This window comes from Drosophila sulfurigaster, chromosome 2L, assembly GCF_023558435.1.
Source record: "Drosophila sulfurigaster albostrigata strain 15112-1811.04 chromosome 2L, ASM2355843v2, whole genome shotgun sequence".
Classification (NCBI taxonomy): domain Eukaryota; kingdom Metazoa; phylum Arthropoda; class Insecta; order Diptera; family Drosophilidae; genus Drosophila; species Drosophila sulfurigaster.
Genome location: NC_084881.1, coordinates 16,423,521 through 16,437,164, shown reverse-complemented (window position 1 = coordinate 16,437,164; position 13,644 = coordinate 16,423,521). Strand labels below are relative to the sequence as shown.

General features: G+C 35.6%; 1 protein-coding gene across 1 annotated transcript in view; it reads left to right on the top strand.

Moving 5' to 3' along the window:
• The first annotated feature begins 328 nt into the window (after window positions 1–328).
• The window catches only part of LOC133845919 (serine-rich adhesin for platelets), a 100,290-nt gene continuing 86,974 nt past the window's right edge, over window positions 329–13,644 (top strand). Inside the window, exon 1 of the mRNA XM_062280989.1 lies at window positions 329–337. Coding sequence (XP_062136973.1) covers window positions 329–337 — 9 coding nt within the window. The remainder of the gene's footprint in view (window positions 338–13,644) is intronic.

The window sequence follows — 13,644 nt, the reverse complement described above, 5'->3', positions numbered from 1 at the left end:
ATTCGACATTTTGTTTTTGGCAATTTTGACTTAACCACAAAGTTTTTTCACGTGCCTTTCAAGCACTCTGCTTGCTGTTGTTGTAATAATTGTTCCGTTGCTGGCGCCAAACGCCAACAGCAAGCAGAGTGCTTGAAAGGCACGTGAAAAAAAGCAGCGCGCCTTAACCACAGCAGCAGCAGCGCAGCAGCCGTCGCAGCAGAGACAAGACAAAAAGCAAAAACAACAACAAGTAAAGCTCCCAAGCCGCCAAAAGGCCGACGGCTTTTGGTGTTTTCTTTTGCTTTTGTAAAAACTTCTCACAGGCGGATTTTGTTTGTGTGCGATTATGGCAAAGGTAGGTGAATCTCAAAGCTGAGCTTTTAATTTTATTAGAAAATTATTTATTTATTTATGTGGCAACTGCCAAACACAATTTGCTGCCCTTTTTCTGCCCAGTTTACTTTTCCAACTTTAATACACCCACCAACAGCAAAGCAGCAAATTTTGACAGATTTAGCAGTTTTTTTTTAATATTACATATTTGAAATATGTAATACATGTAATAAAAAGCATTAACGGAAAAAATATGAAAATTAATCATAAGACAAAAATTATTTGCAATAGAGAAATATGTTAAGTAAACTTCTATTAGCTATTTCCAGCTATTTCTTAAGCTGAATTTAGTCATAGCTGAAAACTAGAAATTTGCAGCACTGTCTGCCTCTGTCTCCTTGTCTCCTTCTTTTGCATCTGTGTACTCTGCTCATCTTTGCGTCATTTCTTATATGTGCTTTGTCAATATGGATTTCATTTTATTGCTCATGTATGCGTGTGCCCTGCTTGTAGGTGTGTATGCGGGTCTGTCTGTGTAAGTGTGTCGGAGTTGATTTTCACTTGTGTTTCTCAGTGTGTATAAATTATGCATATTTGTGGGTTTCTTTTTATCGGCTCTCGAGGGGAGAGAAGAGGCATTGATTTCTTTCCAAGGTGTTTTTGCCACCCTCACGGGAAGGTGGCAATTTTATGGCGTGTAAAATTGCCCATTGAAGGGGAAATGGTGAGAGGGAGAATGTGAAAATCTCAATCAATTGCTATAACAGTGTGGCAAAAATAGATAATGTACGCATATTAAATTACAGAATATTTATTAATTGAAATTGATTGAATTTTTGCAAGCTTTTATTTTGCTTTTACATTTTTCGAGCTTATCAGCTTTCTGGATTTTTCCTCTGTCTTTTAAATAACTAATTGATGGTGAGTGATCTTAATCCATGCACAGTGGGACTGGATGATTGTGTTTTCGACATAAGTTTATTTTTCTTTTTCGAATTAAGCATTTTTTTTTTGATTGTATATACATGAGTAATATTATGTAATGCAAATCTTTATTTTTTTTTTTGAGAAATTCAGATTTAATTGCCTTTATATTTTACTTTTTTGCTCGTAAATAAATTGTTGTACCTATTTTTGGCTAACAATTATTCGTCTTCACCCCATCTGTGTAACTTGCTTCCTTTTGAAGCACTTAACTAAATGAAAAGCCTATTAAATTGCAATGTAAGCCGAAGTTTTTGTGCAGAAACCCGCATAAATCTTGCGCTTTGCTTAAAACGCACGCAACAGCGATTTCCGGTCATAAAACACTAAACGGAAATTTCAGAAATTTGCGATCCCCAAACAAGCAAACTGCCCAGCTACCGTTCTTCTTCTTTCTCCCCCTCAAATCCTTGAATTGTACTGGGAAAAAGAAACTTCAATTTGAAGTACTTGGACAATTTTTCATCGCCATTCCCTGGCCCCCCAAAATGAGCAAACATTTTTCTTCTCGTGGCGTCTCAGCGAATTTGGTCATGCATTTTTTATGACCCACACACATGACTCAGGAGAAGGAAGGTGGAGATTGTTGTGGGAGAGGCTGGGCTTTAATGCACGCAACGTCTGACAGTCGCGTGCCTGATGTTGCGGGTGTTTTGCTTTTTCGGAACAACTCGGGATAAATTACCTTTTCACGTCACTTGTCGCTGCCATATAAGGTTCTTATCTTGTACATTTTATGTCCCGCCTCAGCAGCTCTCCCCTTTTTATGGTATTATTTTTATTCTGTTTACATATGGGGCGTCGTTTTGATGGTACACCCCGCGCAAATGGCATAAAAGTTGTGATTTCCACATCGCGGTTAGAGCCCAATTTCCCATGACGCTCTATGCAAAACTTGAATCACTCGACAGCAACAACTTTCTCATATTATTAGTTAAACATAGATGCGAATATATATGTTTTATATCTATTATGCATAGCCTAGATAAAGCAGCGGGTTGTGTCCTTGAATCGCGAATGCCGCAAACAGCAATTCAGCTGCCTATAAACTAAAATGTATAGACTTGAATATACGCTGGAATTCAGAGTAGAGAGTTAAAACGAGATAAAAACATATTTTAAAAACTGGCAAAGAAAACTAACAAAAGTTTATTTTATTTACAAATCTATAATAGAAATTCCAGTTAAAAGTAAATTTATTATAGATCAGTCCATCTACATTATCATCCTCAGCTTGTAAAGTCTAAGCTTAAATATTCTTATTCCTACCTTAATTTAGACATATGCATAAATCTTGAGCTTTAAGGAATATTGAAACAATGTACGCAGAAATTTTTGTAATTAGCTAAATTTAAAATACTTTCAGAATTTTCTTAAGTTTCATTTTCTCGCCTTCAATCCGACATCCCTTTTTGTTAGCTTCCTTTAGTGAGGGTATGGAAAAATGTACTCAATGAGGCTGTACTTTTGTTGTGCGCCCTTTCGCGACAAGCCTCATAGTCATGATCATAATCATCATCATCATCATCATCATCATCATCATCATCATCATCATCATCATCATCATCATCATCATCGTCGTCATAATCAGCAGCCTCCTTGTCGCTTTTTGCCTCTTTTACCGCTCAGTGGCTCCATCATTATGTTCAGCATGTATTATTATATTCCTCTTATACAATTGTCGGTCGTGGGTTGGTTTTTGTGTGTCAACAACAGCGCCACAGCAGGCGCCGTGCCACAAGCAGGCAATGACAACAGCAGCAACTGCGGCCGTAGCAGCAACTTGCAGTGGCAAGTGCAAGGATAAGCTAGGATAGAACTTGCTGGCATTTTATAAAATGTATTATACTGAGAGCATAAAACACTGCTCATGTTTATCGTTCATGAAAGACAATTTTCTTAAACGACAACCAAAAAAGCAATTTCAGTGCAGCTAAGAGTTGAGAGTGGCATACAATATACCACGTAACTTATTAGATTAACGAGAAATTCCCTTTCTCAAAAATAGATGGATATGTAAAGTTAAGAACTGAAAATAATTGAAATTTATAATTTGTATACATATGTGTAGCTTCTTTTGTCTTAAGCAAAGTTTAGGAATACTTTTATGGCTACAGGGTATAAGAATGTTTCGTTGGTAGATTAAAAGTCATAAATTTCCACCAGAGTAAGATTCCGCAACAATTGTTTCAAATTGCAATTTGACTTTAAAAATGAATCCAACACTTTGAAATAAAGTGAAGAATGCAAATCAGTAAATGAAGCTACTGATCGTACACTGTAAATTCAATAATTTAAATTCATATTGCATCGTCATCTACATATATCGAGAGATAATTTTTGCATCGCTACGCCAGCGAAATGCCACAATGCATTTTACCGTTATGCTACGAACGTTGCATATCTTTTGGGGGAGGCCAACATCTGTTTCTGTTTCTGTTTCAACTGAAACTGGCTTCGGGCCATGTGAATGGTTGAAATTCCTCCACTCTTACCATTTTTATTTTGATTTATAGCACCGCTAGCATTTCGATTTCTGTATTGACTGAACCCAGAATACGTATTTGCACACGCCACGCCCCGCTTCGCCCCGCTTCGCCCCGCTTCGCCCCCTTCTTTTTTTTTTGCATTGCTCACTCTTGCATTCGCTTGTGTCGCATTCCAATATTTGCAGCATTTAGTAGGCGTTTTTCCTTTCAAATTTATCGATAAATGTTTGAGTCCCGCGAAATGCACATGCACATGATAGCCCATAGATATATACATATATGTACATATATGTATATATATTTTACGCATTATTCGTGCCCATTTGGTCAATACAAATGCGATAAATATCATCAGCAAATTTCGACAGCATATTAAGCTGTTAATTTATGCTCTCATCCAAGTGTAAAATTACCATTAACAAATACCAATATTTATAATATAAGTTTGTCTAATTTATGGCCGAACTTCAGCACATTATAAAATTTTTTTCATTGGTTCCATTTTATAATATGCAAAGCACCAACAAAGTGAATCTCTGTGTGAGCTTAGCAGGATTTATGCTGCAAAGTTTGCAAAGGCTTTAAGCGTAGTTTTTATTTCTAAACTAGAACTATCTATGTCGGAGGTGGTTTTTATTTGGCCCACTATAGAATATAGAGCGGGAATCAATGTGTATGTTGGAAATTAAATAAAGGTTTTTATAAATAATGGTAAATAGTATAAGAAGTAGAGGAGTGAATAAGCAAATCCAATCAGATGTTTCTTTTTTGCGAAGATCGAAAACCAAATTGAAATATAAATAATTTTGTAGGAATAAATTAATTTAAATGAATATTAATATAATATACAATATTTCTGAAATTCATTTAAAAACGCTTTCATCGAGTGTGCTCAATTGCGAAAGACCCGCTCTTGATCCCATTTTGAGTAAAAGCAACTTAGTGCTTTATTATTTTTAAAATATACCAAATATGATACCACACTAATACTAAAATATACCGAAGACCATGTTTGGTATATCAATAAAGTACTACATAGAGGTCAAATATAATATACTAGATTAGATTGTCATCCAAAGCAACAACTCGAGTGCAATAAGCGTTATGTGCCATACAAAAGTATTTCTTCTTCAATTTTTATCCAATTGCAATATTCTCAGGAATACAAAATAATATAGTTATTATTGCCTTTATTTAAATTTGAGCATCTAACTTGCGTTTGTTAAAAAAAAAAATGAGTTCTTATTGAACTTTATTACGAATGCAACTTTTTAATTATTGGACATTTTGGAATAGTTCAAAATAATAATATAATAATCCCTACCTTTAATTTTTCCAAAACTTTTTGTACTTGGAACCTATAAATTAAATTTATATAATTACTTTTTTAAACAAGCATTATTTACCCAAAATAATGGAAAGCAAATAATATCCCCTAAAAGTATGCAGCACATAATTTCTAGCGAAATTTTTCGAGTCGAGAGCAAATGGCTCGCAATGCGTTCCAAAGTATTTGGTTGCACACACAACTTTAAATTGGCAAGAAAACATTTTGGACAGCTAATTAGTTACTTTGGGGCTCACGGTGTGCCGCATTCTCGGCATTTTGTATATTGTTGCGCACAATTTTTAATTTGAAATTCCGTAGGTAAACACGTGGCAACTGCAAACACAAATACAGGCACGGGCACAGACACAAGACACAGCCATAGACATACTGACGTCACGTGACGTATGTAGACGTGACTCATTCTCGCCGGCATGCTGCAAGTTGGCAGCAGCACATGAGAGACACAAAACCACAGCGCGCGTTGCAAGCAACTTGAGCTAATTTCATTAAATATTCATGGCCACGACACAGTGGCAACAACAACAACAACAATGCTTGTTGCAACAACGTTGTCAATGCATACAAGGAAGCAGCAGAGCAGCAGAGCAGAGGAAGCAGAGAAAGAAACACCAAAATGCAGTGGCAGCTCAATGGTTGCCATGTTTCTCTTGCTGCCTCTCTCACATGTCGTGCACATTTTTAACCTGCCACGCCACACACACATGTGGCACAGTCTCGTGGCAGCTTTCCATTGTTCGCTTAGGCTCAACGCCAGCTGCCTCTGACAAATTATCATTTAATCATTTGGCAGTTTTTCCAAAATATTTTTTCTCTTCGCTCTCTCTCGCACAAAGTTCAAGGCTTATTGATTGGCCCGTGATGTTTGCTGATTAGATATTGATGCATTGTTAGATTGATGGGTTTGTTTGTAATAGAATAACAACAAAATAAAACCAGGGAAAACAAAAAAAAAAAAAACAAATGCAAACAAATTTACTTTATTGTCTGCTTGATAAATGAATTCCCCAAGCATTCAGCCCCTGCCTCCTTTTCTGTTATTAGTACTAATTAAATTAAGCGCTACACGAGACTCTTCAAGCCGCCAAAAAGTATAATGGAAGAGCAAGTCCAGTTTTTTTGGCTTTTTGTTAGCCGATTCTCCCAGTTGCAGCTGCGCTGCTGCATAAATAATATGGCGCAGATATAAATGGCCCATGGTGCGGCTGTGGCTGCGACTGTCTGTCGACATGGTTTTTTTCAGCTCTAGACTTTTTTTTTTTCTCTTTTTTATGCTGTGTTCTCTCGGCCATAAGTCCATAAAATGGCTGACTATGGGGTACATAAACATTTAAAAGGGTTCGCAAAGTTTGTGTACCCAAGTCAAGTGGCAAACAGTTCACAAAAACTGCACACACTGCTGGGCCAACTGTTTTTTTTGTTGTTGTTTTTTTGTGAGTCTTTGTCATGCAGCTGTGAAAATGAGAGAATATTTCAGTATAAAAGAACAAATGTTTTTTCAATTTTCATCTGCAAAATGCGAAAACTTATCGGAAGGCGAGCTTATGCTAGAAAAGAATGTAATAATATTAGCAGTTACTTAATATAAAAATATAAAAAAAAATACTATTTCAAAATATATAAAATATTTTTTGTCTGAGCTGCTAATGTCGAATCTATAGATTGTTTTTAAATGAATGGAATTCCAATATTTAAGGTAACAAGAACAAATTTGGGACCGTTTCAATCTGAAAAGAAGATTTTTTAATCTCAAAACGACGATTTAAGAACCAAATCTGGTTTTTTGATCTTTTCTTAACCTAAAAATCTAGTTTCAAGGTATTTTTTAAAATCGAAAAGTTTTTTAATCAAGATTTGCACTTTTCTAATCGATCTGTAACAAAATATTCTTGAAGCAATATTTTAATCGTTAAAAAACATAGAATATTGCATAAAAATCTTGATTTAAGTTTTTTCCAACCTAAAAATGTATTACTAGATTTTTTTTCAAGATTGAAAACAGTCAAATCAAGATTTGCAATTTACTTTTCAATGTTTTTCGCTGTTTACTTATGAATTTTCTAGTTTTTTCTTAGAGAAGTGAAGATTTTATAAGATTTCCTTAATTTTTCACGAATTTCTTTTAACCATTTTCAATCGTCTTTCATTTGACCCCACGCTAAAAATAAATGCTGCTAGCTTTAACAACATTTCTGTTAAAATCCAAAAAGGAAGCTTTTCACTTCCTTTGCATATCCAGAGCTAACAAAGTTGTTATCCACAAAAGCCAAGTCGGTTGCAAAGTTTGTGGTAAACCACAGTCGAAAACATTTGTTTGGTTTTGCCGTCAACAAAAACAATTGGTGGCCTCTGAGAAAGCACATCGATAACCCACCTGTCAGAATATCATAACTATAAATTATAACTACGAAACTTAAGCAAGAAGTTATTTAATTGCAGTGGAACTGGCTTTAAGTGGAATAAATTCTTAGAATAATAAAAAATATGTGTACATTTCAGTTTCTACAAAAAGAACGCAAATATTTTATAACATTCATAAATAAGCTAAAGTTTTATCGAGTTTTTTGTCTTGCTGCTGTTTATACATTTCATTTGAAATGATTTTTCTTTGAGCAGTTTTCTACCAAAAATAAAAATTTTCTTTGTGCCTCTCACATCATTTTTTTTTTTACAGCTGTACCAATAAGAATATAAATTAATTAGTTTCTGCTTAATTCACTTTGTGTATTCAATAAGCCATTTTAATTATATGAATATGTTCGAAATGTGCAATTGCAATTCTATCAAAATATTTGAACAACTGACCTCCGCAGGCCAATAATGAATAATTAAATTATATTTTATGGCATCCATTTAAATTAATTGCAGATGCAACGCGAAATGTGCAATCAGCATAAACAATGCACAAATTCAATGTGCAAAAAGAATTGAATTTATGTATTTGCGCCTGTCAGCGTTGTGTCAATTATGAAGCATTAATTTGTTCAATATTCAATAATTTTATTAGAGCAGCGGTTCTACTTTAATACATATTCTTAATACTCCAATGACTCTGCAGATGATACAAGCATAGAAAAATCGTGTTGCTTTTGCTAGCCAGATAATAATTGAATTTTTTTATTGAAAATGGAACTGCAGCGAGCAAAAAAAAAAACGAAAAGGAAGTGCAGTGAAAGAATAGCTCTGATAACTATTACGATAGGATAGTTTGCTCAACTTTAGGATGGCAGCTGTGAGAATTCAACTGAAACAGGAAAAGATTGAAAGTAAATATTTTACGCTAAACTAGCTAAGGTGGCAACAGTGAGTTTATATAACTCTGCACGACTTTAAACTTTCGAATGCTGTGGCCAAATTGAATTAAATTTCATCGATAGATGGAAACAGCATATGATGTGTATTTGGTTGCGTTCTCGGCCATCGAATGAAGCAGCAAATGAAATAAAAACGTGCGCCGAAAGGTGTAAAAACGTGTGCAGCAAACACTGTAATCTGACCATATGATGATGATGATAGTATTACCACGAAATGGAATAGTCAGTCTGTCTGGTCTACTGTCCGCTCGCACTTTATGTGTTTGTAATTGAAAATTAAGCGCCTGTCATCGGCTTCCTAGTCTAGGGGAGAAGTCAGACTCAGACAGAGACAGAGCGAGAGAGAGAAGTCGAATGTGTTTGTGAGCTAAAGGGGGAAGGGAGTTTGTATTTGTAGGTGTGTGTGTGTGTGCGGTTTGCGTGTAGGCGTTAGAGCAACGAGTGGGTGGCTTGAGGTTCAGGTTGAGGTTGAGGTTCCATTGCGATTCAATGGCGCACTAGAAAATTGCCAGCTAACCGAGCGATGCACTTAAATCCGTGTGACGGCTGCCATGTGCGGTTAATTTGTTTCAAATCGGCTTTAGTGCAGCTCGTTTACAAGGATATTGTCGGACACTGTTGCCCCGGTGTTGTGGCTGATTAGTTTTTATTGCTGAAGAAAAAGTGGCGATGGCAAAGACACGTTAATAGATACGAAAAGAGTAAAGAGAAGAGAACTTTTTTTTTAAATTGAATTTAGCTGCTAACTTGAGCATTATTTTAAAGTGTTATGGCACCAACGTCAACAGCAAAGCTTTTTAATAATAATAAGTGCTAAAAAAAAACAAGTCTGTACTGTGGAATTTTCATTCTTTTGTGCTGTCAAACGGCCATTTGTATAATTTATTTAATTAAAACATTTTTCAACGCCCGCCTGAAAGTATGCAACGAAATTTGTGCACTCAACTCAATTGAAGCAAATAGCAGCGATTGCATGCGAAAGTGATCGAAAGAGCAAAAGAGATAGTGAAAACAAACACAATAGAATTTACTACTAACCCAATTTGAATCCCATATTACCACAAACAACAACAACAACAACAGCAACAACAACGACAATTTATAATGCGCCGTTGCACGCGATGTTGGCAACAACAAAATATGAGCGCACAAAAGGCGCAAATAAAAGTGGATAGCGTCTAAAATTACGGAAATGTATGAAGAGCATTTTACGGCTGAAGAAGGGGGAAAGGCGACGAGGTGAAAAACTGAAGTCCCACACAGTACAAATGCTTACACATATAAATGTGGTTAAGTGAGCGTGTGTGTGTGAGAGTGTATTTCATTCCCCGAGTGTTGTGTGTATGTTAATGTGTGTGTGCAGTTTGACTTTGTTTAAGTTTATAACAATGTTGTGCATACAAGCGTATACATACATACAAAAACAGTCGAGTATTAAAGTAAAATGGGGCGTTTTTCTTGTGTTTTTTGGTTGCTCGCGGGTTTTTCCCTTTGCTGCGGTCTGCCGGAAGTAACAAAATTAATTTGCGACCGGTGACTTTGGGACTTGCCTCTGCTTAGCCATTTGTTAGGTATTTTCGCTGAGAAAAGGGAAAAGAGAAAAGAATGAAAAGGTATTTTATTAGTGGCGTTTTTTCGCACTAGTTGCGCGTGTGGCACAACAAACAGTCTGGCAACACTGGCCACGAGCGTCCGTTTTAATGCTCATTATAATTATATAGTGCTTTATGTGTATGTGTCAGTGTGTGTCAGTGTGTGAGTAGTCTGGTGTAGTCTCAGCATTTTTATGGGCTCTTGATGCCGCTCCCTGTGCAGCTGGGCGAGCTGCAAATCAGCACAAAACAAGCTCACTTAATGACTTGCCCGCCAGGTGGCGTTGCACAAAGCATTATGAGTGTCAAAACTTGCATGTGTATATGTGTGTGTATGTCTGAGTGTGTGTGTGTGTGTTTTGCTTCCTTATGTATACATACAACACATTTCATACGCCTCGTTGCCGCGACAACATTGTCATACCAGCACTTCAATTATGAAAAGGGTATATTAGTTGTAAAATAAATATATTCATTTATAAATATATAATATATATTTATATTTCAGATTTATTTTATAAGTTTAACTATTAAATTTAATGACGTTTTTAAACGCCTTCACTTTAAGTGCCGGTATTTAAAAAGTCGTCATCACTCGCAGTTACGTGACTCGCTTGGGTTTCGTGTTATGCACACTCTTAACACCCAACACTGAGGTGCTGACATGACCCGAGCACATTAAATAGACTTTGCAAATTATGTGAGCAAATGAGGGAGAGGGAACACACAAAAAAAAAAAAAAAAAAAGAAAGGAATGTGGCACATGGAGGGCAGTCAACTCTATATAGAAGTTTGCGGTCTATGCTTTTCTAATGAATGTGGAATTTGCATGTCCTTGCAGTTGAATGAATACTATGCACATACACAATTATGTGGTCATGAAGTTGTATCCTTGATGAACATGTACAGTGCATTTAATGTGCCAAATGAGCAGCAAAAAAGGGGATGACTTTAAGCCTGAAAGCCAAGTTTGAGGTTGCGAAGTGTGGTATATTAATTAAGAGCATTTAAAGTTGTAACTTCATTTACTTGTGGTTTAAATTTACCTTTAATATTTTAAGATGTTGTAATCCAAAGACCATCTGATTTGGTTATGTCTACGGCAAGCTGAGATGTTGTAACGAAATCATTTGCATAAATAAATATGTTCTGCATCAGCAAACAAAATAAGCAAAAATCAAAATCAATACACCCACTTAATGCGCATATCTATTCATAAATAAAAGAGGAAAACTAAGGAGTTTAGCAAAAAGATACTCTGCAAAAAAGTTGCTAAAGAAATGTTGAAGAAGTTAAAGTTGGTGTAATTCTTCAATTCGAAGCTTCAATGTGAATTCATTTGTCTGTCTGCAAATATGTATATATCTAATTCCTCAATTACCATTTGACGCTGTCTTGTCTGTTGCAGCATTATGCCGTTTACTTATCCCTTTAATGGGTATAAAGAGGAGAATGTACCTTAATAAAAATTCAAGTAAGAACCGAGTTGCCTTAGCTCTCGTATCTATAGCATACTTTCGAGGGCTTATGTAAATGACCTTCGTTCTCTATTTGGTTGCTCTTGTTGTTGTTGTTGCTGCTGCTGCTGTTGTTGTTGCTTGCTTTAGTCAAGCTGCATAATTGAGAAAAGCAAAAACGAGGGGAAAAGCTAAGAGAAAAAACCAAAGCAAAAGCTAGAAAGCTAGAAAAATGTACATAGGGAAGAAGAGACTACAAAACGTTTGACGTTTGAAACTTTTGTTTTGTACCCTCAACGCATCTCTATGTTCGTTCCTCCTTTGACTCAGTCTGACTGTCGGTATTTACGCTTGAGCGTGCACTAAGGCTGCTGCACATCCTGTGCCCCACTCACACACACACACACACACACACACACACACACACGGAACACATGATAGAACGTCCTTCACAAACTATGCTAACATGTTTGCTCATAGAAATCAGAAAGCTAAAAAAATAAAATGAAATAAATAAATTCTCAGTTGCCTTCAAATATATACAAACCTACTACATATGTATATACAATATATGTACATACATATGTATACATATTTTTTATTTAACCATGTTAATTACAAGTTTTAAGCATCGTTTTAAGTGCCGCCCGTTGACAGTAATTAACTTTTTAGTTATAGCTGAATGGCTTAACTTATCTAGCTTAATTTTACCCTGATTTTGTGTCGAAAGTTGTTGCACTCCCTTTGGCCACAAAATGTTGGCGCTGCTCTTCGACGCGGTTCAAAATGCCAACATCTTTTGCCCCAACTATGCACAAGTTTGGCAATCCCCTTCTCGCTCTCCCCCGCCGTTCAGCTCAGCTCTACTGCTGTGCAGCTTCGTTGTGGAACTTTGTAAAGTTCAAAGCAGAAACTATGTGAACTGCATTTGCAATGCGGCAATTTCGGGGGCCAGTTTTGAAGGCAAGAAAATTTTAACTTTGCTGCTGCAGTCAAAACGATCAAGAGAAACTACGGCACATAAGTTGCTGAAGATTAGCGCAACATTTGTGCAAGATATTTAATTGAAAACATCGTAGTGAAATATTTAAGTTGTTTAACTTAGGAGAGAAAGAGATTGAGAGAGTGAAGAAAGCAGCAGATTAAACTTATTCTACTCCTTGAAATCAACATTATATTGTATTTCTAAAATACCTGCAACACTGTTTGTATTCTATGTTATGGTATATAGTATGTTGAATATACCATAATATAATCTTCGGTATATTTGTGTTATTTTAAAGAATAATACATTTTAAGATACTGCACTGTTTTGGGTTCATTAAAAATGAGAAGCGGGTAGCTATTTTGTGTAAATCAACATTATATGATATTAAATTGTATAAATTGATTTGTTGAATATGTTTGAATCACTTTTAGCTAGTTTTTACTAATTTTAAAATAATATTATTTTTAAATATTTAACTTTTAAAACAAAATTATAAATCAACATTATAATTAATTACTAAATATTGTATATCTGAAATATTATATTTAACTTTTAAAACTAAACTTAAATCAACATTATAATTAATTACTAAATATTGTATATCTGAAATATGTCTGCATCATTTGAATATTATTCCAAGTTGACAACCTGACGCTAATGACAAGTGACAGCCTTGTGTTTAGAGCATTTCGATGCAAAGTCGTTACTCATACGTCGCGTTGCCTTCCCAAATGATTTCTGTTATTTTTTTTGTGTGTATTTGTGTGTTCGTTAGCCTTGTCACCGGCGTCGAAATTAAATGACATTGTTTTTGAGGCGCGCAACTCAATCGTAAATCATGTGATTGCTGTTGTTAGTGCTCTAGTTGTTGTTGTTGTTGCTGTAATTCGTGCTCGTTGGCAAAAGGTAAACAATGTCACATAAAACCCGCAGTTGTCAGCCGGTTTTGCCGTCCATTTACAACCCACAAGAGCTATAGAGCTTAGGTACAAACGTACAAAAATTTTGATATATATATGACAGTTGTTATTGTTGTTGTTGTTGTCTTTGTTGTTCTTCCCTTTTGACAGTTGTTACATGCGCTGCACTGCAGAATGACAAACGGCAAAATAGAAAACTAGAAAAGAAAATTTTTCTGTAGCATTGCAAAAATAGCA